Below are 23,719 nucleotides of genomic sequence, written 5' to 3'. Positions count from 1 at the left end.
GGTTTATTTTACAGATGGAAGTGTAAGTAGAGTATATTTTTAATAAAGAGGTCAGAAACAAAATGCTAACCCCATCTCACTTACATTGCAATCTTGGAAGCACAGGACTACTCTGCAGAAGACTGGCTTCTTTAAGCCAAATACTACATTGAAACAAAAAGTTCACCAGTACAAGGATCTTTTTGAGACAAAGGTGGAAAATTTGCCCTTGAACTTGTGAACAGCCCATTCAATGTACTGTAATCCTTAGTCACGTAGTGACTCACCAGTCACCACACCGGTACAATACACATTCACTGTTAGCTTAGTACCTGCGTAAAGACAACTTACTGATTTCCCCCCCCCCCCCCCCCCCCCCGTTATGGAAACATAAAGATTATGTCAACAGAGAACTCCCAGGAAAAAAAATGAAACAGTGCTACAGATTCACCTAGTACCATGGGCACCACATCTACTTGTTCTGTTAGCAAGTAGCTTTGCCTACCGATCGCAGGACAGTCCCTCCTGTCTCAGCTGGGTACTGTTTGGCCAAACTTTAACCTGCCAGGTTGAAACTTCAACATGGGAACAGGCCGATTTTGCCAGAACAAAGCCCATCTGCCATAGCAGCTCATGTCTGGCTAGAGCCAGCGGCAGGGCTTAGGGAAGCGCATGAGAAGGGAGCGAGCAGGGGCAATGCTTGCACTCACCTGCAGGGCTTTGCAGCTCACGTACTTCCTCAACCAGAGGTGCTAGTTTTATGAACAGTATTTCCCAATGTGTTTTTTTTTTTCTTCCATTAAATTGTCCAGTCACTTTTGGCCTGTAGCAAGGAGTTTGCCAGCTTAAATATACCCTGTGTAAAGAAGCGCCTGCTTTTGTTTGTTTTGAACTTGGCACCTGCTTGTTTGATTTAATGATCCTTAGTCCTTGCATTGAAGGAGATGGTGAACCAGCATCCTTCACCCACCTTTTCCATCCTAGGTATTTAGCTCAGCCTGATTATTTTCCTTAAAAGTACAGGAAGCATCAATTAAAAAATAGTTCAGCCATTTCTAAGAAGAAGATTGCAGGAAGATGTATCATTTTGCCCTGCTAGGAAATATCATTTTGACTCCTTGCTTTTAAGGAAGGACATGGAATGTGGTAAAGCCATCATCCTTGTGTCAAGGATGTGTCATTGTTGTCTCCTGGAGAAAATGCACAAGTTGGCCATATTATGCGAAAATTTCAATTTATGAACGCTTAGTGGACACTGGCAGACTTTGGTAGCTGAATTCTCTAAATAATTCATTTATGCGGAAGGAGCTCCTTGCACCCACTGTCCCACAGAATGACTGAGCTGTCTCCTCTGGGGAACCAAGAGCTGGAGAAGGCTTTTGCCAGCCAGTTCTCCTGGTGGTGTGGGGCTGCTGTCACTGTGCTGGGAACAAGGGGAACCTCTGCTTTATGTCCTGGCACTCACCCTCGTGCATCCAGGCTGCAGAATGCTGGAAACAGCTGTGCCAGGTCACAGAGACAACAGGGAAGGTCATGCTGCAGGAGCTGGAGAGTGAGGGGAGGCAAAGAGGATGGATACAGGGTGTGAGAAGAAAAGCAGTGGGTAGAAGTGGATGTACTATGGTACTGTTTCTGGTCCAGCTGTAAGGCTTTATAATTTTAAATTATTAGCTTGATACAGAAATATCAAGGTTGTAATATAGGATTGAAGAGAGCTACATCTGCCACATTAGTGAGTATCAGCAGTTTCTAGCAGCAGTGCTGGAAACTCTGCAGCTGCTGAATAACTTGCCTCTAAGACAAAGTGATTTCTCTAACGCCCCTGAATCAGAGACTGATCTATGTTGAAGAACAGAGGAATTACATCCTTGAAAAACATTTTCATTCTTTCTTTTACATCTCTGGTGTTCTCATTAATAAAATAAATATGCAGCCCTTTTTTTTCTAATCCCAGTCAACTATTAACCTCCATAACATCTTTGGCAGGGTGTTTCAAAGGCAAAAACATGAAAGGCATTGAATTTTACCAGTTTGGGATGCCATATTCCATTTTTATGTGATGACCCATTAGCTATGCTGCTTGATTGAGAGGAAGGCATGAGGAAGATGCATCATATGGGGTCATCAGCACAGCCTGGGTCAGCGCTGCACCGGCCAGCTGAACTTTGCAAAGGCACTAAAGGGTTTCAAATACCCAAATCCACCCTGACACAGAGAAACTGGGCATCACATTTCCTAGACAGATGTGCAAGTCTGATGGGGTCTTTCCTAATGGTGAGTTTGCATTAGCTTTGCAAACTCTGTCCCTCTCCCCAGCAAACCACTGCGAGGAGTCCCTGGAGTCCACAGCTGTAAGATGCAGCATTTTTTCTATTTAGCAGTGTAAGTAATTTCATTGTGTTCATTTACATTTGGAAGTTTGAGAGACATTTCTACCACTTTTTGTCGTGGGTCTAAACCAGCTAACATTGTGCAGGTACTCTCAAAGAGCCCAGTGTTTTTACTAGCTCCCTGCAGTCTTCTGATGTAAAAATAATTATATTTTCACACCAACAACACAAAAATAGTAGTTAACCACATGGAACAGTAGACAGTCTGACTTGGGTCACATTGCTACTGCAAGGCCCTGTGAGCTGTCCTAAGTGAATTACAGACACATTTTAAGTCTTGGAAAACAGCAGCAACAGGTATTTACAGGGCTGTCTGGGAGGGCGCAGGAAGGTCTTTCATGCAGCAATATCAGCAACTGACCATCTGACTTTCTTAATGCATAAATTAGAACTTGTTAATTACAGAGTGGCATACAACATTACAGCCCTTTTCTTAGATGTTATGGTGCCAGCCTACCTCACTTCACAGCCTGGCTCGATGATTCAGTCATTACGTGACCAGCTGATTACTTAAGATTCCCTGACAGATTTTCCTCCCTGGCTTCACTCACTGTATCATCCCAGGGCTTTCTGAGCAAGTATGGCATAAACAAGTGTTGCTGTTTCGCTGAGCATTTTGCTTTGTGTTGTCACTGCAGTTCTCTTGGCCAATCTGCCATGGCTGGGAGATAACCACAGATACAGTCAATTACTGGAGAGAATGCCTTATCACATGCATAGCAATTGTCCTGCTCGTGCTCTATTACATACATTTGTTATAGTCCCTTTCATGTTATATTAAGCTGCATGCAAGTCAGAAATGCATAAAAGGCCAAAAATCACAGCATATGGCCCCAAAACAGGAAGCGTGGATTGGCAATTACCATTCTCTCTAATACAAAGTAAACAGGTGCCTCCTTCAAGAGGAAATATGTGAGGGAGAGGACAAAATCCAGACAAGGCTGAGAATAACTAGTTAGCAGGATTCTATGGAGAAAAATCAAGGTAACGAATGGATAGGAAAAAAAAAAGTGGAGCCTCATAGCCAGAAGAGGAACAGAGGGATGATAATGCATTAGCAGTGTGAAACAAAAATCCTCATATTTCATTTGTCAGGATTTTTTCAGGGGTCATGTTCTAAACATCATTAAAAGGTAAGAGGAGAAGTGATTTAAGTAAGTTTGAACCCGGCAGGATTCAGAAGTTCCAGGGGTGGATAGTAATTCTTTTACTTACTGAACCACTGTACATAATTAAGAAAGCTTTTTCAGTAGGAATCCCCCTTTCTTCCCAAAGGTTTTTTTAATCAAAAATATTTTTAAATTTATGTATATGGTATAAACTTGCAGAAAATACTTACCTTTTCTACCCATTAAAATGAACTTCTTATAGGCTTCTAGGTAACTTAAATGTATAACTTTCACATAGAAGCCTTTTGAAGCCATGTTATATTTGTAAAAGCTGCAGGGGAGAGTAAATATCTTAAGAACGGTAAAGGCTTAACAAACTGCAAGTTGGAAAAAAAAATATTGCAGCCTGAGCTACCAGCCTGTCCTTAACTAACATCACTGTGAGTTTGTTTTTTGGTTCAAACCACAGCGAGTTAAGGATGGAAAGACTGCCTAACTTTGAAATTCTTGGCTTTAGCCTGTTTTAACACAACCTTACCTTAAACAGAGGTGTTTTGTGTTCCTTGCCACAGTGCGATATTTCTCCAAGTCGTAAGGGAGGGAGATTGCCTCCCGTCACATCCTTTCTGAAGGGTCCCACCCTCTGAACAGGGTAGCTCCAGTATGGCCAACAATCCAACATCTCCAGCTTACCTTACATTTTCTTGGCTTTGCAACCCACAAACCTGTGACTGTGGGGGATGTTGTCGCATTCCCACTAGTATATTTGTTGCCGGCCCATATGATTTCTATATTCTTGCTCAGAGGAGTGAGGGGAAGACCAGTGTCATAAAAGATGTCATTTTTAGCTTTGCTTGAGTAACTGGCAAAACTTTCATGTATAGGAATGTGAATCACACACACGAATAGGTGACTCATGTATGGATGGGGAAAATGTCACCCGAAAACACTGTTATTTTACCTCCTCGCCAGGCCCTGACAGAACGCGGGGGGCAGCCGGGGAAGAAGGCGGCGGTGACGGGCACAAGGGTTCTGCAGCAGCAGCGGCAGGGCTGGCCCAGAGCCGGCCTGGGCGGGCGGGAAATCCTCCTGGGGAGGCAAGGACACCGACCACCCCAAACTGGGGCCGGGACCTCCACAGCTGCAGCGGGCTTGCCCACCCTGCCTTCGCCGTGGCTGGCTGCCCGGAGCAGCCCCGAGGCCAGACCACACCGACTCTTTGTGCCACAAAAGCAAGTAAGACCCATAAAATATCCGGATACTCAATCATCTATTTGTACCTGTATGCCTCTGGGGCGCGGGAGCCAGGGGCACAGGCGCAGTGCTGACAGGGTGTTTGGGGGGTGGAAGGGGCTGAGGCCCTGTGTCCGCGGCTCCAGGGGCTGTGACAGCGTTTGTGTCAGGACAGGACCCTGCGACAGCACCTGCGGGGTCCAGGCCGGTGCGACAGTGCCCGAGGGGCCCAGGGCAACGGGCGGCCCCGTCCCCGAGCCGGGCCCGGGCCAGCGCGGCGGGTCGCCGGAGCTGACGAGGTGCCGGAGCTGAGGTGGGGTCGGTGCCGGTGCTGCCGGTGCTACCGCCCCTCCCTCCCTCCCTCCCTCAGCGCGGCCGCCGGTCCCTGCCCGCCCGGCGCGGGCGGCCCGAGGCGGTCGGGGAGGCGGGGGCAGCTGACGCGGGGGCCCGTGTGGCGGCGGCGGCTCCGCCCCGCGAGGCTGGAGCTGAGACGGAAGAAGCCGCTGCCGCCGCCGCACAGCAGCCGCCGCCGCTTCTTGCCGGAGGCCGACATGGCGTCCTGAGCCCAGCCTGGGCCGTGCCGAGAGCCGCCACCCCGCACGCCTCTCCGGGAGGCCCTGAGCAGCCGCCCCCGCGCCGGGACCGGGGAGGGGGGCATGGGCAGGGCGAGCGGCGCCAGCCGGCAGGGCCGCTGCTAGGAGCCCGGCGGGCATGGGAGAGCGGCGCTAGGGACCCCCTTCCCGCCCGCGTCGCGCAGCTCGACCCCAGCCTCGCGGCCGCTAGGTGAGCCGACGGCAGGCGGGGGCTGCCGGGCAGGGCGGGCCGCGGGGAGGGAAGGAGGGAGCGCGGCCCGCGCTAAAGCCGCCTCCCCGCCGCTTTGTCCTTCCAGGCCCCGCCGCCGCCGCCCAGGAGCAGGGAGGCCGAGAGAGGGGAGCAGCGGGCGGCGCCCGGCCGCCGCAGCCCGCCATGGCCCACTCGCCCGTGGCGGTGCAAGTGCCCGGCATGCAGGTGAGCTCTGCGCCGCGCCGGCCCCAAAATGGAGGCGACGGGCCCGGGCTCGGCCCCGGCTCCGGAAGCGGCGCTTGCGGCCCCACCGGGTGGAGGCCGCGGCTGGGGCGGCGGGTGGGCGAAGCGGGGCCGGCCTGGGCGCGGAGGGGTCGCGGGAAGGCCTGGCTGGGCCTCGGGGGAGCGCGGGCCGGACCTCGGGCCGAGGGAGCGAACGGGGGGGGGGTGTGCTCTGAGGTAACGGTGGGCGCCGGGGGGGCCCCGCTCCGCCCGGGGCCGCGTACCTGCAGCCAGCCCCGCGGGGGCGCGGGGCTCCCCCTCCCTCCCTTCCCCCTTTGTTCGGTGCTGCATCCAGGAGCACGCGTAAGAGCTTCTAAAACTGATTAAAGGCGAAATGAAGTTAATCGCAGGGCGTGTGAGTGTGCAGTAAATGACATATCGGGCTCGCTGGCGAGCGCACCTCCTGCAGGACTTCCCCACCGACGTGCGCTCGGCGCTGGGCCTGCAGCGCAGCGTCTCCGAGGACCCTGCAGTTAATGGGGGGGTGTAACGGCGAGGGAGCCGTCGTCTGTCGGGAGCTTACCCCTCTCTCCGCCTAGCAAGGGGACCTGGTGCCGTTTCTCTGTGCTTCTGATACCCGCTTAGAAAGCAGACGCGCTCCTGTGTAACTCATTTTTCATAGGAAAGGTGGGATACCTCTGACTCTTTGTTCCGCTCTGGTGAGCGATCTAACTTGTGTTTGGTCAGAGATCTTTATCAAACGTAAAGGAGCTGAGGACCAAACTCGTTTCAGTGCTGACTTCTGCTTGTCAGGCACCCGCAGCCAGGTCAGTGTTTTGAACATTCTCTTCACTTGTGGGGTAGTCGTGCCTATACAATACTGGTTTTCAGTTCAAATAACAGAAGTCTTTATGATACGTCTCTGTGTATGTGAGAGATACAGTTGAAAGTTCAGGAGGTTTCAGAACAGAAAGTTAAAATTTCTCTTACTCGGATATCCTCATCCATTTTTAGAAAGTGTAGAATTGATGTAAAAACAATATTTACTTATTACTTTAGGTCTGTTACAATACCAAGGTTTGGTTTACCTTTCTGATTTCTAACAATCTGCCGGCTTTCTGAAGTCAGTTAAATTTGGGTCATCCACTGACTTTCTGTTCATTGAAGAGCATGTAAACCACCTCAGCCTCCCTGTTCCGTTGATGTGTCGAGGTTACTGTTGTATTGGGACATCCTTAACAATAGGAACCTAAAGAAAATTTTGATAAAGATTTAGAGGCTTTCAGCCTGAGCTGCTTTATTTATATCCTCTGTCATTTTTAGTGTGTTTGTATTTGAGAGACTTCTATTTCAGAATCAGAGTTTATCAATTCCTCATTTTTATATCTGCTTAATGTATTGCTGTCCTATTTTCCATAGCTGCCTTGTCATCACAAAAAGACCTTGAAATTATTTAACTATTTTCCATTGTTAAACCAATAAACTTTATGTAATAGCACACTGAGTTCCACTAGTATTGTTAGGTTAACCCAGACCCCTTAACATATATCTGTAGGTTTAAAACATTTAACTCTAAGATATTTACAGCTGCATAGAGTTAAAATATATTTTTCCCTTGGTGACTTTTTTTTATGAAGGCTATTACACAAGTCCTGAAGGTCTTAGAATACAAAGAAATACAGTTTGGTGCAAAATTATTCTATTCACCTGCTCATTTTTCTTTTAGAATAAGAGTCATAATAAAGTTGGCTTGGGTGTTTTCTTTTTTTTTTTTTTTAGTGTTCTAGACAGGGAGAGGTAGTCTGAGGTGTAAGGGTTGCTTCGTTTGTGTTTTTAACCTATTTGAAATCTTCAGTCAGGATCATCCCAGTGATGATATAAGGCTCCCTGCTTCTGTTCAGTGTTAAAGTAAATGCGTGGTGTTTGACTGAAGAAGGAATAAAGTTTCTTCTCTAATGGAAGAAGGTCTAATAGTTAAAACTATCACTGTGGGAAAGTGCTTGTAATGTCAAACCCCTTGTTTTGTAGCCTGTGTTGGGAGAAGCATTTTATTGAATGTAACAGTTGGAAACTGAATTTGCCAGAGAATGTGTTACAGGTTTGAAGTTTTCAACCTAATGGTAATCTTACACTTTCAATCCCATCTCATTATACAAAAAGACAGTATCAATAAAATTCCAGAAATAATTTATTATGTAATACCCATACTCAGAAGACTTTGACAGTTTATCGCCAAAGTATAGCAGAAGCTCTTCGGACTGTTTTAAGATCTTTCATCTTATGAAGAGTCAGGTTCCCTTTAAAATAATAATCCAAGCATGGCAAATGACAGAAAGTCACAGTTATTTTTGTGAACTCAGAGTCTGACTTTCTGTACCCTGGCAACAATGGAAGACCCAGAGGTAGTATTATCTGTTGCCCTTATGAGTAGTTACAGAACCTTTTGTTTATGTAGCAGTTGTGTTCTGTATAACCTGTCTTGTGTCCCTAACAAAACCAAATTTTATGCCTAACAATTCCTGCCTGTGCAAACAACTTCCTAAACACGTTCATTTTCCTTGCTCCTTTGGAAGGGCTCCATTTGATCCGATTGTATGATGTTAACTTACCAACTGCCAAACTTCTAAGCCCATTCAATAAAATCAGAGTACTCGGTGAATGTATAAAATAAGTGCTCTGATGCTGAGTATGATACCCCAAATTATTGCATTTTATACAGAATCCAAGACAAGAGGGAAAAATGAAAGATTGATGGAACTATGTGAACACAATTAAGGTGTCCTGGTTACATGAAGCACAGTCTGCAGTGAGTTTGAATGTCAGGTTGGAGCTTTTATTCAGTAATGTCACTGTAACTTTGTTCCTTGGGATAAAGATATTCAGACTAGTTCTTAGTCTGGAATGCTTTGAGATCTCACAGTGAGAAACTTGTCCACTGGCACTATCTTCAAGGAATCCAGTTGAACTCATACAGAGCATCTCTGGGTATGGCTTGCAAGAGGGCTGTTAGAGCCTACATGTGTCTCTTACCAATCCAGGGCCTGTTCTGAAAACGGAGCTGGAGTGGAGGTGTTGGACCCCTTTACGAGTAGTCATACACTACTGGTTTTCTCTTGCTTAGCAGGCAGGATGGATATTCAGAGGGTTATGTTCACTTCAAATGACCAGGAAGTTTAAATTACGTCAGTCATTTCAGAATGATGCATTTCTGATGAACTTACATTATTGGCAGCATCTCTTACAGTACTCCAATCCTGAATGCTTCCCAGCCTCTCTTACTTGTAAGTTTGCAGATGAGCAGCAATTAACGTTTCTAAGGTGGACGGTGAGGAAATCTTGCTCTCTGTTAACTCCCTAATTTTCCAAAATAGTCTGTAAACTTCAGCAATGGAACATCACTCAAGTAATAAATGCCTTTTTTACCTGGTAGAATTTTTATCTATAAACTTCCCCTTTTCTTATTGTAATTTGTAGTGCAAAATTTTAAGTCTGTAAAATATTTGTTCATTAACTGATGGAAATGTTGATTCTTTTCATTTGCATTTCTTCTTGTCAGTATGTGCATCTTTGGAACCTGGTTTGGGTCTTTATTTCCCTTTATGTCTGCTATCCTACTCATCTAAATGCTCTTTGTTTCCTTTCTCATGGCTTTGTTGATATCTCCTGATCCTGTATGGCAGTAGTCCTGAGTGCAGCCAGAAAGGTTGTTTAGACCTGATCTCCATCTGTTTTTATTGGCGTTCAGACTATCTTGCAATAAAGAACCTAACTTCCTCTAAAAGCAGAGCAGCCAGAAGCATGTGACCCGTCAGCCAGTGTACTCTGATTCACAATTGAAGGATTGCTTGATTAAATACAAAGTTGGATGTAAAGGTGAGCTTTGCTCTCTGTGCTGCCAGTTAATAGACTGGCTGTAGGGCGCTGCTCACTGAATAACCTGAGCCTGGCAGCTGGAGAGTTTCTCCCTGCAGGATGCTCAGAGGCAGATTGGTTAACATCTAGTTATTGGGTGGGTATAGAAAGATGAAAGGAGAGGTAGCACTTAATTTTGGAGGTGGTCTTTTTCATAGACCAAAGAAAGAAATATATTTTCTCTTAAATTAGTGCACCTGTAGAAATGGGCTCTTTGTGTGGTGCTGAAAGGTAGTCTGGAAATGTGTCACATTTCTGGTAAACCTTATGCATTTGTAGTTACAAGCATATGACTTCTGTTAAGAGCAAGCAGTCTGTTACTGTCAAGTGCTTAAATGTTTAGAAGGTGGTCATTAGAGGAACTTAAACCTTTGAGGAAATATCCATTGAAGGATCTGTTAATTTATTCCTCTCCTAGGAACTGAGATATATCCAGATGCTTCTACAGTGACTTTGAAAAGGCTTTACATTTTTCTTATTTAGAGACATGACTGACTTAAAGGAAACTGGGAAGTCTAGCACTTGCAGGATGCCAGAAGGATTCCACAGTGCCTTGAAAACAGGGATTTCTTGTGATTAAGCTATGATCCAGTGATTTGGTGATGAATACATTGTCCAATTTCAGTTCTGTGATTTGTACTTTGAGCCACAGTGCAGGCAGAGTGCAGGAAGATAGTATTTTAAGACCTGTGGAGAACGTGCCTGTTTGCTACTTGAGGGAGATATGCATTAAAATATTTGTGGAATTCAACACTGCAGTTGTTCCTTTCCTGGTTGTGCTTGATATACAAGCTGTATCATAGCTAACAGTAGTCTGCTAACTCAGCTCAGGCTTTATTAGCTGAACTTGGTTATTCCATCTTGTGCATTGTGATAAGTTATTCTGATGACAAGGAAAAGTAGGGCTCAGTCATGCTGTCTTACTGTTATCAAAGGAGGAGGAGAGCGTGAGCTCTGGAAAGCATTTGATACATGGGATCTGTGTAGGTATATAATCAGCTGGAATTCAGCGGATGCTTTCATAAGGCTTAGAAGAAAAAATCCACAGCAGTCTTTTACTAGTATTTTTTGTGCAGATTTTACAGTTTTATACATGTGTTAAGTGCACTGACCTGGAATTCAGAGGCAAGTCTGCGGAAGCTGCAGAGAGCATGTAAAACAAACTCAACTCGTCTCGCCTTAATCTCTCTGCTGTTCTGTACCGTCATATACTCTCAGTTTTGGGCAGAGGATCATTTCCCCCAAAAGGTAAAAACACTACATCTGAAACCAGACTTTTAACTTTTAAAACTATATAATCGTTACTTCAGTGTTTTTTTTTCTGTTGAAAAGTTTCACACTGGCTGTTTTTGAACATGAGTGTTTTATTGTCATGCTTTACAAATCCTGATGAAAGTTTTCTTTTTCTTTTTATGATGTTCTTTTCTTCAAAAAGGAGAATTTGTAGCAAGTAGTAGCTCAGTAATATATTTCAATATGTTGTTAAACAAAAAAAAAGAGAGAAACAAAATTCTTTAGATGCTTATTTTGAGGGGAGGGTTGTTTATATATAGTAACTTTATGGCACACCATGAAGCATATATATGACTGAAAGTGCCTCTGCAGCAGTATTTGTGATGAGACCTATGAAACATCTCAGTAAAGATAGGCAAGTGTATTATCCTCAGTTTTCATTGTTTTCAGTCAACTCCAAAAGTGAAAGGATGAATTTTAAGCCTGTTAGTAAAAGTACTATTCGTTTGCTCTTTGGTGATTACCTTCAGACATAAGAAAGAGTCACCAACTCTGAGAAGTGATAACGGACTATTGTTTTGTCTTTCATTTATTCTTAGGGACTGAGTTTAATAATTGACAGACACTTGAAGAGTTCAGGGATGGGGTTGGGGATGAACAGTACAAAGTTGGTTTTGAAATTCTTCTGTAACAAGTAATTTTCTGACATGCTGTAATTAGTGGCTACGTGTATGTTGTCTTTGCAGACATAAAGATTGGTGAGGAACTACTGTTCCAAATCCTGCTATTTTGTTCTAACTTACAATAAATGAAAATCAAATTCTTTTCTAATACTGCCTCACCAATTTTTACTCTATTTAAAGAATTGTCATTTGTTCTTTAAATTTAAACTTCTAACAGTTCTTCTAGAACAAGTCTGTTCTGCTGATTAGATGAGGATCACTGAGGACACTCCTTAGCTCTGAAGGAGAGACTTAAATCTCATAGGAAGGGTGCCCATCTAGTGATATTCACTGAAATCCATCCTGCCAGAGGGATTGCTAGCCAAGTAAATCTGGCAAAAAGAGCTCAGTCAGAGAAACAATTAATAAAGAGACCAACAAGGTAGCAGTAGCTCGCCAGTCTCATTCTTCCTCATATCTTGTGCGTGTGGTTTTGCAGAGAGAGGCTATATTGATTAGGTCCATAGCTTGGGAGAGAGCATGCCTTTGGCTTAGGTCTTTATGAAGAAAGCTTTGAAGAACTGCATAGTTGACTCTTAGAAGTGTGAAACCAAGTTTGTCTTGCCAAAATCTGTATTTGAATGGTCTTGATTGAGGCAGTGTATCTGGAAATGTTTTGTGGTGTGATCTGTCCTGGATCTGCATGAATTCTGTATGCATTGATGAAGGAGAAGAAGGAATGAGAAGTGTTACTTGAGCTGTGTGTTGGAAGGGGGAGTCTGAGAGCCCAGGGTGGCTTCACTGTTTTCATGAACCAGAATTCAAGAACCATCTGTTCAGTCTTGAAGAATGTGGGTTTTTTCAGTTTTTTTCCCCTGCTCCCCGATTTTTTGCAGGCTTTCCTTTCAGCTGGGTACTGTTGTATGTTCTGAATATTTGAATAATATTGACTGGGCGGGGGGAGTCAGAGGGTGCCTATGCTCTGCTAGATGTCAAGTTATATTTCAATGCAGGTTTCTGTGTTGGGAGCTGAATGCAGAATAATAAAAACACTGTACAGCTTGAAATGGCCATGAGTGTTGTAAAGCACCTAAATGTAAAACACTGAGTGAAAAAGATTGAATTTATACTACATAAATCAATTAAAAGCGTATAGAGAATTACAAGTGGAGCAAGATGAGCTTGCTGTTGATCTCTCACCTAGGAAGGTGTCATCTGGCAACCGGTCATAGCAAGAACATTTTTACATTCCTGCACAGCTTTATTCCAGCCTAGTTGGCAAGAAGAATCTGAATTTTTTTTCAGGGTGTTTCTCTTCCTCCCCTCCCCCTTCCCCTCGCCTTTTATGTAATGAGATGCTTTGCCGTGCCATGAATGAGCTGCGAAGTAATTGAAAAAGGAGTTTCCTGAAACGGGCAGGTTGGTTCTGGCAGGGTAGGTTTCTTGCTTCCTTTGTAGCTCATTTTGGAGTTGTATTTCTGGTTTTTCATTGTGTGCTTCTTGTAGCTTCAGGTCCAGTATGATTGATATGATCAAGGACCAGTATTCAAAAGGAGACTACCGCTTTCAAGCTTGTGGTCATCTAGCCTTGGGGAGAGGACAGAAACCTAGGATGTTAGTGTTTGCCTCCCTTTCTCAAAATGGTCCCTAGCAAAGCTAAGGAATGGTGTGATATCCTCTAACCATGGGTTCCCACTTGGGGTTCATTGCAGGCAGTGATTATGTTATCTGTGGTAAATAAAGTTGTGGCCTGCTCTTTAACCCACATTGTGTTTTGGAGCCATCCTTTTCAACCAGTGTGTTTCTTCCTTGCTTTAATTTTGTTTAGCCTGAAAATAAGCAATGGCTACTTCAGTAGACAGATTTAACAAAGATACATGTGTGTGTTAAACTTGAGGTCTAGTTGCTGCGTTCTAGTTTATGAACTGGCAAGTTACAAAGCTGGATTTTGTTATTTTTGTTCTCTCCGGATTGTAGTACAAGTTTAATCTTATTTACAGGAGGAAAATCTGTGTATCAAGTTCTGACTTGCACAGAAAAAATGCTAAAATGGTTTCTAAGATAGAGCCATGAGGAGGCCAGTAAAATTTATGTAGCCCTTGCCATTTAGGTGTAGATACTGAACCTCTAAATATTAGGAAAATAGTCCAAATGCCGTAATGATATAGTTTATTGCTGGCAGAGTTTTGACGTAGTTGTTCCTTCAAATGGGTGTGGCAAAAAAAAAAAAAAAACCCCAACTGTTTACTGATAAGCGGGCCGCTTGCTGAAAGGGAAGGCATACTGCTGAAAGTAGGCTGCAGCCCATAAATGGTTATTTTTCCATGTTCCAATTAGACATGGCTTTTGTAATCTCTCTGCAGATTAGGTTTTTCACAGCAGTTTGTAAAATGGACCAATCACGAATGCTCTTCAGCAATGACAAATGGCAGGATTTCTGTCTTCTGATTTCTAGTTCAGGTGTACAGGCAGTTAGTTCATTGAGGTGGGTTAATTACCCATCCAGTGGTCACTTGTTCTGCACTGTTCAACAAAGGAGATTATATTTGTTTTGAAAGATCAGCTTGTTGAACTCTAATAAATGCAGAACGGAATTTCAACACTTTGGGACACCACAACCTGTTGATTTCTTGAACTGACTTCTGTCTCCATCTAAGGATGTCCACCCTTCCTAGCTGTAGAGCATTCAGTCACTTAGTCTTTTTCAAATCATAGTAAAGACCTAGCCACATAGTTGTGCCCCCTCCCTCTTTAATTCCTCCGACTCATTTGGTAGGCCATGCTCCTCAGAGATGTGAGCAGACTGAAGGATATGCAGCTGTATGCAGTAGTTTGATTATTTATTTTTTTTTAAAGATGCTAAGTGATTAAAAGGAATTGATACATAGAATGGAAGCTAATGGGACTCCATATGAAATGTAAGGATATTCAATTACAGAGAAGCTCACTGGCATGAGAAATTTCTCTTTGTTTCCTCAGTGCAGAATACTCTTCATAAATAATTGGTGTAAATTTTTTAAATTGCCTGTGTCAAAGAGCTAATCTTTGGGAGATGTGTTGTTGTTCTTTCTTTTTGCTTATTTATGCTGTTTCCTAAGCTGCTTCATGTTGTGTTACCAAAGTGAAAGAATAGCTAAGAATAGAGGAAGTGAGTTCAGTGGTTTCCATTTTCAGCACAACGTACGATTGACAGCTTGCATCTGTCACAGGTCAGAGACAGTTTGAAGACAAAGGTGATTCCTTAAAAATCTGAGAATGGGTGGGTCTGCTGATTTTAAAGTTTTGATAGTCACAGAAATTTTCAAGCAGCTCGCCTCATGGCTGGCTTGATGAAACCAAAGCTACCTGGGGGTTTTGCTTGCTTATTTTTGCTCCTGTTTTATATTGAAGTTCTCCAGGTTCTCACTAGAAGTTGCAATGAGTCTTCACCTTGTCAGATACAGGAGATATTTCATAAAGGGTGTAAGAGAGGTCAGGGTCCCATTTAAGGACAACAAAGCTCAGATCTAGTTTTGCTACCTACTGTGTAGAAAAGCTCAATAATGTAGAAGTTTGATACTTCACAAAATCAAATTGTTTTGTTGTTAAAATAATTTTCTTCTTCAGTATGTATCATACAGTTCCAGTAAATATAATGAATTATCTACTATACTGATGTTTGAGTCTTGGACAGGACTGCAGGGTAGCATCAGAGTTCAGTTACATGCGGAAGTCTCTAAGGAGCAAGAGTGTGTGTGCAAGATGGAGAAAAAAGGTATCTACAGGTTTTGCCCTTGTTTTGAATGGTTCATTGTTTTCTGATTCTTTAAAAGTAATACTGGATCTGTGTCTTCATTAACTTCAAACTATTTAAATTCATATATATATATATATATAAGTACATGCACATGCCTATGGCACTGTTGGTTTGGGTAACTTTAATTGTAATAGGATTTTAAAATAAAGTGGGGGGTGGAAGGTGGGGAGGAGCTCCAGGAGTTAAAAATCTGTCACTGCCTGTGGTGGCTTTATTTTAAAGAAATAGGACATTCCTTATGCAGGTAAAATATGGAAATATATAGAATATATGTGAATATGTATTGTTACATAACAGACTATGTATGGTGTATAATGTATGTATAAAATACCTGAAACTACATGCAGATAGTATATGGAAAGAAATTTAATTAAGGTGAATGTATCTGTTGATCAAGATATTACTCTAAGAAGTCCCATAGCGTGTCAGGTTTACTAATCTTATTCCCTCTTAATTTCAATTTTTTGGGGAGTCTGAACAGAAAAAAAACTTAGAGGTGCTTTATTATCTGAGACTAGATAAATGTCTGTGAACGGACTGATTACCTATGATGTCCATGTGCTCAACCCAGATGCAGTGTTTTGTACGAGTCAGTTAAATGCTGAGTCTAGATTAAATGTCTTAACTTTTAATCTGTTTTTCTTATATTGACTTTCAAGTGTCTTTTTTACTCATGTATTTCAGGTTTTCATTCTTAAGACAATAAAAGGTATCTTTTAGATTTTACAGATAATAAACTAGGCCTCATAATTGCTATTTAATTTTATTGTTAGCCATAATTCAGACAGTGCAGGCAGTGGGACTTAAGAGAAATGGTGCAGTGCATGCTGGCTTCAGCAACAAAGTTGGTGTACATTTCTGATCTGGCATTTTAAAAATGTAGCTGTGAGGCTGCACAACAAATTAATTACTGGGGTGGTTTCTTGATGGTGGGTTGATTTTGGACTGGTTTGGTTTTAAATATTTTGCCGTAACATAATCACCTCCTTGTCTTCAACCTTTCTGTAAGATAGCTCTTTTTCTTATAGTTTACCCTTGACTTCACCCTGGCTGTGAAGATCAGGGTCTTATTTTAGTGAGCAGTTGCTTGAAATGGCAGTCTTTTAAACACACAGGTAATTCTAACGGCTTTCAAAGATACCAGTTCGAGTTAGGATGCCATAGTAGTGGATACTTGAAAAACATACAAGTAGACACTCTAGTCTTCTCTTACCAAACTTTTATAAAATCTTTTGAGGCAATTATTGTCTCTTTATCTAATGTGTATTTGAGTTATGTCTCCCAATGTAGGTGAGCTATTCTGTAGTATTGCTGCAATATCTGGAACAGAAGTTCCCTTGAAAAAGCCTGGGAGATGTTTGAAAATTGACATAGTATAACAGCACTCTTGGGTCCGGTTTTAGAAATACTGTTAAGACAACAGGTTGTATGTTTTCACATTGACAGACTACTTATAAGAAATCTCACAAGACTATGTTAAATTATTTGCTTTGGGAGACCTAGAGGATCCTGGTTTTGATTTCATTAGATCAAGACATTAGCTCAGTCTCTGTCCAAGATTCTTTGAAGCTTTGGTTTTTTTCATCCAGTTGTACTCAGTACCCTGTAACAAAATTTGTTAATGAAACTTCTTAGAAGACCTGTTTCCGTAAAAGAGGTGTCCTGCACTGACAGATCTTGAAGCAGTTTAACATAGATACTGTTTCTTCTAATTTTGTGTATGTCAGTAGGTGTCTGTATAACCTTGGAAGTTAGATATTCAGTGTGCTTTAACTGTGTTTCAAAGGAAGAACACAGAATTTGGAGAACAGGTACATGAAAGGGTCAGCGGTGGGAAGGCGAGTCAGCCAGTCATTCTTGTAGCAGAATGCAGCCAAGACATTGCTGCATAGCTGTGTTTATTGGAATAAAAATAAAATGCTTATATAAGCTGTATTGGCAGAATACTGGATGCAGCTAATGCAGGTGTCCTGGCAAAAGTTATGCTATAGTGGTTTTTATTTGGGGCTTCTGAGCAGGCAGTTGGACTAGCTGACCTCCTGAGGTCCCTTCCAAGCTGAATTACACCATGATCCTGTGACTCTGTATGTGTTTATAAACATATGTATATGTTTATAAACATATACAGTAATGGCACGTGGCTGGGTAAGAGGAGGAGAGATTTTACTGAACACTCTTGCAGGCCTTTTGGTTGTGCCAGACTGGTGAAATGGTGGACTTCCTAAGCTGTGCAGAGGGCTTGTATTGTCACGCTTGTGCTGGCGGGATTGAGGTTGGCATGCAAATGGGCCTGTGCTTGTCATACTTGTTGCTGCTTTTGTCGGTGGAAACCGGCTTAGGGGAGGGGAAGAGCCATAGATTCTCTTCCTGATTTGCCCAATTATAGGTGTTACCCCTGCAGAGGTGATGATGGAGTCCCTACACTGTCTATGGTGGTGTTACCATCTGCTGCCCAACAGACATGACTCCCCATAGAAACTGGTATTTATTTAAAAAAAAAAAAACAAACCCAACAATTATTCATGCAGTCACCTTTCAAAACTTCTAAACCTTTTTCCTGTTCAATGAAAGATGTCTGAAAGAACAGGGAATAACATTTGGCTCAGGAGTGTTAATAGTGTGAGAGATCTTAAGTTCTACCATATTAGAAGCTTAGCTGGCAGTTGTACCGCAAAAATATATTGGTATATATTTGGGGGGTGTATACACACATACACACTTCTAATTATATAAAATATATCTCCATCCTTTTCTATACTAAGAGAAGGAGGATAGGCATTACTGCACTATATAAATTTACATTTGTTTAAAAAGTAGTCTTTTAAAGTTTTGATGTTTTGGGGCTTTTTTTATTTGTTGTAGAAAAACCTTCCTGTAGAACAATAGTCTTGAAAGATAAGGAAATTAGGAAAGGTAAAAGCAAATCTGTTTCAAGATGCGGTCTTTGTTCGAAGGCCATTTTAAAAGTTATGTAGTGTTCTAAGTTTGAAGCCTTTCCAAAGGACATTATCTCAATAATAGCCATAGTTGGTCAGAAATATTTGCCCTTATCCTGGAGTGTCCTACAGTTCCTTGTCAGCCTTGGTGAATAACAGAAGCTGTAAAGCTGACTTGGCTTGCTGTGAAAGGATCCTCTCAGAATAGGATGTGACTTTCTCCTCTAGTAGCCCCACACAGTTTGTTCTCCTCTGATGCTCCTCTGTTGCACCTCTCCCTCCCATGGGATTCTGCCATGTCAGGAAGTCCAGCCATGCCCATCTCTCCCTTCACTCCAGCACTCCCACTTAATGGGGTGAGGAGTTGTAGGAAGTTAAAATAGCCTTTAGAGCTCTGATTCACCTGAAGTAGCTTGGGGAGAGAGTTTGGAGGCCGGGTTTGTTGATGACCATTAAGTGGGTGTTTAGGATGGAGTGATGATGTGCATTTCCACTGAGGAGCCTAGAAGAATTTTCTGTGTAAGGTTTCTCCACAAGCAAAACCCAAGTGTCACCCTTCGACTTCATCAAACATTTGTGAAAGGTTGAATTAGCTGACTGTATCTGTGATTGAATTGTTCTTTTATCTGTTTGGAAGTGTTCAACAGGTTTCATCTCAAATCAACAATAGCTATTAGTTAGCATGAATGATTCACGGTATCCCAGGCTCCAAGCATGTCTCAAAATGAGAATGAAGGTATTTTTTCTGGAGATTAGTACTTTAATGGCAAGTTCTGCCAATCTTCTCTCTTAACTCTTTTGTTTCCTGGAGGGGATGTGTGTGTGTTTACTGCAAACAGAGAACTATCAGTTACTAATTCCTTATTGCAACTAATGTTGTAGTTTAGGAACACATTAGGTTGCTAGCTAAGTTACAGTTCTGCAGCTTTTCTAGCAGCAGGGAAAGGCTGAGTAGAAGTTGCTGCTACTTTTGCCACATGTGTCCCTACAATATTTTTTGAAACACATATGAAAATAGATTTAAATGTCTCTGAAGGTGGTGTGGGTATTTTTTTTTTAATGGAGCAGAGTAGCAGTGAGCTCATTGTAGACAAAGGGGAAATATCTCTTCTTGCTTTAATGTGCTGCTCAGGAACAGCAGTGTGTCTTGTATATTTGCAAAATCTAAAAATCTGACTCCACAGATCAGCATGAATCTGCCATGCTATTTCATGTTCCCTTCTCTTGTGATAGCACAAATGACAGCTTGGTATATATGAGCAGTGAACTGATTCCTCTGAAAATAAACCTGACAGAGTTAATCTCAGCTAAATCTGTTTCCTGATTCATCTCACCATATTGTGGAATAAATTCTGGTTCTGGTAGAAGGGAAGAAATGACAATAAGGGCCCAGTAAGGAAATGAGATTGTTCATTTTGTACTAGGTTAAAGTAGTAATGTATCTTTTTCCCAGTAAAGATTTTCACATCAATTTTCAAGAGCACCAGTGTAAAGACGTTTTCTGGAGTTTCATGTTGATATTTGAGTATTTTGTTGTGTAGGGTAATCTGTACCTTGGGTTGAATGTCTGCTTTTGCCAAAACTGTCACTTGTTTTGCTGGTTCTGAGTTCTGGAGTGCAAGAAACATCTAAAGCAAAGCATCTCTCATATTTTCAAACGCTGCTATTGAATCAGAGGGCTTTTTTTGGCAGATATTTCTTGTTCAAAGATCTGTGCAATGACTTGCCCAGTTCTGATAGTATTTAATTCTGTTTTTCTGCAAAGTGTGGGCTGTTCTGTTAATAGTGTCTTGCCTCCTGAAAAGACCTTTCTGCAAACTTTCTTACTGTGATCTAAAGATTTGCGTTCTTAAACTGTGGAGCAAGTCAACCATATCTTTCAGAATTCACTGCTGTGGGTTTTGGATACACAGAGCAGCCACGTAGCTTGCTTTATCTTGAAGGGAAAATGAGAATTTGCTTCCTTTTTGTTTTCTTCTGGACCTGAGAAATTTAAAGTCTTTGTGTGATAATCAGTCTGCTGAACTTAAAGTAGTGAGTAAACAGAGACTTTAAGCCAAGTCCCCTCACCAGGGGTATGGTGCCTGGTGCTCTGCTCCCCTTTTTAAGGCGTGCTTGGGTGATACCCACCAGTTCTGATCAGTACCCCAGTTTCAGTACTCTGCTCCAGCCTTCTTATTCCTTCTTTGAACATCTCTCAGTCCCTTTTGCTCTACTTTCTGTCAGTAGTTTTAGCTGCCCTGGAGACGCCTGATCTTATCAGATCTTGGAATCTATCAGTGAACACCGGGTAGTTCAGTCCCCTCACAACTAGCTCCACACTGTATTACTTGGTAGGATGCTTTGTCTGCCCAAGGCTGTTGGCCAGGTAGAAAGCCCAGCCTTTTCTGCCTGGATGATGATGTTAGTGCTTCTGTGCCAGTAATTCCCCAGCCTTCAGAATTACTGCACAAGTAGGATTAATGTTAAGAACGGCTCTATTCTTACATTTTAAAGGGTTGTTTTGTGGGGAAGTGAAATGAGGTTTGTACCTGACTCCCTTTTTGGTGAAGCTCATTTAACTTTGACATAATTGCATAATGTATGTTCTGTAACTAATAGTTGAATTAGAAGTTAGTGTGCAGGATATAAATTTATCTGATGTGAGCCTTCTAGTGATGATAAATCTGGATGGTGTCCTTCTTGGGAAGTAATGAGGGCTGGTAACTTGGAAGTAAATTAAGTAACTTGTGGTTTTTTTTTTTTCTTTTTTTCGTTCTTTTTTCTAGAACCACAGAGCAGACCCAGAAGAACTATTCACAAAACTGGAACGCATTGGGAAAGGCTCCTTTGGTGAAGTCTTTAAAGGAATTGATAATCGGACACAGCAAGTAGTTGCTATAAAAATCATAGACCTTGAGGAAGCAGAAGACGAAATAGAAGATATACAGCAAGAAATAACTGTTTTAAGTCAGTGTGATAGTCCTTATGTAACAAAATACTACGGATCGTATTTAAAGGTAATGTATAGCACAGCTAGATTTGCTAGCACCCAGTTGTTTTGAATGCTGCTAGGAAAAAAATTGTAAAATTGAGGAAGAGTTATCATGCCAGCTTGACCTTTTTTTGGTAGGTTTTTGTTTTACTTTGAACAGAGCTTTTCACTTTGTTTCCCTCCTTTTGTGGCTCTCTTTGAGGCTGGAATTTTTACAAAACAGCTAGAGAATGAACAGAGTTGATAGAGGATTGCTGTTGTCTTGCTGTTGCTATTGCTTTTGGACCTTGATTTGTTTCTCCTCCCTCCACAATCCCTAGCAAAATTTTGTGGCCTTTCTGGAGAATTAAAAAAAAACCTTTGTAGCAATATAAACAAGAACCTTTCTCTGATATGGAAAGAAACCTTGCACCATGTAAAGAAGGGTTGGTAATTATGCAGCAGAGTAGGCCTGAGACAAAGCAAAACTGACATCCGCAGTTATGTAACCAGGGAGTGAAGTGTTATCTAAGGCATAACTTACAAACAAACAAAAAAGAAAACCTACAGAAATCCAAAATGTTGAGTAAGTCTTCTCAACTTGGAGAACTGTCTAGATATAATCACCTAAAATGTTGCTTAAATGATGTGCCGTATATACATGTTTTAGATGATTAAAAAAAAAAAACCTAAATCCATTTAATAAAAGCTGAAGAGTTAACTATAGTTAGAGCTATCTTAAATGTCTGGGTTTTTTTGCTTGCGGGTTTTCTTGTTGTTGGGTTTTGTTTGTTTTGGTCTGTTTGGTGGGTTTTTTGTTGTTTTGGCAGGTTTGACTCTTTGTGGGATTGGTTGGTTTTTTTTCTGGCTCCTTGACGTATAGTGGCTTTTTGACATTATTCTGAAAATGGATCTCTAAGAAATGTTCCTGTGTCACATTTGTGTTGTGACTTTCAGTGATACTATAAAAATATTTGCAGTATTTATTTAGTAGTGTTCTTCGTAGATTTGTAGAAATTGCCAAAGTATTCAATTTTTAAGATTTTAATGCTAAGTGGGTGGTTTAATTTGCTGTACTCCAAATACTAAATTCTCATTTTGGCCAAGATAAGACAGCTACGGTGGCTTTGTTGTTTACTTAGTTACTCAGTATTCTGTGAGTTCTTCATGATGAAGTGAACATACAAGTTGTCACCGGTTTCCCATCTTTCCTTCTCTTTACTGGACTTTGTTTTGTTTCTTATTAAGCGGTAGAGCTCTGAGATGTACTAGAATTTACTTCCCTGCATCATAGTATATTAGAACAAGCTGGTTCTTCTCAAGGTAACTTTGAATTCAGCTAGCAGTGTTCCCCTGGAGCAGTACACAAATGGTACTGCAGATCCAGACATGGTCAGTCTGGTTTTTTTTAAATAGTCCTTTGTTTTCTGTGATGAGTCCTAAACATTATCATCCTGGGTATCCATCATTTTAACTTTGTGTTGTAAAAGTGCAGTTGTTTGCCCTGCAGTACAAACAGGTCAAGGCACATCTTGGAAAGTGTTTTTGCTTGGAAAAGTGTGTGTTAAATTTCAGAATTAAACAGCAATTTCAGCAGCTGTAAATGGGGAAATGAAACCTTGATTTGGTGGGGGTTTGTTTTATGGGTTTTGTTTGTTTGGAGGGTGGTGAGTGGAAAACGCTGTATTAGGTCATGGATTGAATAGAGGAAGAAAATAGTCTTTTCATTATTTATGGCAACATAAGTACTGAAAGCAAAAAGGGTATTGCAAATCTGCCCAAGTACCTGTGCATCACAGCAGTTGTCTTTGGCCTTGTTATGCAAGTCTTTCACTTTTTACCCCTTTTCTTAGATAGAATAGCTATACTTACTTATCAGTGCTATAAAACTTTCAATTTCTGGGTAGGGTTTCTTACTTTTTAAAAATTCCTGGCAGATATAGGATCATGTTAATGCTGCAGTACTTTCCCTGCCACTGTTTGAATTCTTTTTTTCCATTTCTATTCTAAATGGATAAATTCTGAAAGATTAATGCTGATCTCCTGGTTACTTGTCACACTTCTAATATTTTTAGGAAAGGAAAATTTCTATATGTAGAGCTTGGGGAGTTGTTTGTGGAATTTTGGTTATTTTCACATTCCTTTAAGAAATTTCTCTTTAAAAAACCCAAAATGCAACAACAACAAAAACACAAACTAAAAAAATGGTTCACAGGAGTGTTTTTCATCCCAGACTAGTGTGATAGGTAATTCTACTTCTTGCTGTTCCTCAAGTAAAGGAATAAAAATGTCCACAAATGGATGAGTACTTTTAGGTCTCTAATTAAAGAGAAATAAATGAAATGATTGTTTAAGTAGCATCTTGGCTCTAAATTTTTCTTTGGCTAGATTTATTCTTCTTTACTAATACTAGATCTTTCAGCTTGAGATTTCTCAGGGGAAAGAGTGTATTAGCTTTAAATGTGCAAAGAATCTTGTATGCTGCCTTTTTATTGTAGTAACAGGTATTTT

At 41.7% G+C, this 23,719-nt stretch overlaps 1 protein-coding gene across 1 annotated transcript in view; it reads left to right on the top strand.

Moving 5' to 3' along the window:
• The first annotated feature begins 5,166 nt into the window (after positions 1–5,166).
• STK26 (serine/threonine kinase 26) overlaps positions 5,167–23,719 on the top strand; it is a 34,352-nt gene continuing 15,799 nt past the window's right edge. Inside the window, exons 1-3 of the mRNA XM_064462979.1 lie at positions 5,167–5,494; positions 5,601–5,719; positions 21,024–21,254. Coding sequence (XP_064319049.1) covers positions 5,678–5,719; positions 21,024–21,254 — 273 coding nt within the window. The 5' untranslated portion in view covers positions 5,167–5,494; positions 5,601–5,677. The remainder of the gene's footprint in view (positions 5,495–5,600; positions 5,720–21,023; positions 21,255–23,719) is intronic.

This window comes from Phalacrocorax carbo, chromosome 11 (genome assembly GCF_963921805.1).
Source record: "Phalacrocorax carbo chromosome 11, bPhaCar2.1, whole genome shotgun sequence".
Classification (NCBI taxonomy): Eukaryota; Metazoa; Chordata; class Aves; order Suliformes; family Phalacrocoracidae; genus Phalacrocorax; species Phalacrocorax carbo.
The sequence above is the reverse complement of the archived record's forward strand: the minus strand, read 5'-3'. Positions and strand labels throughout refer to the sequence as shown.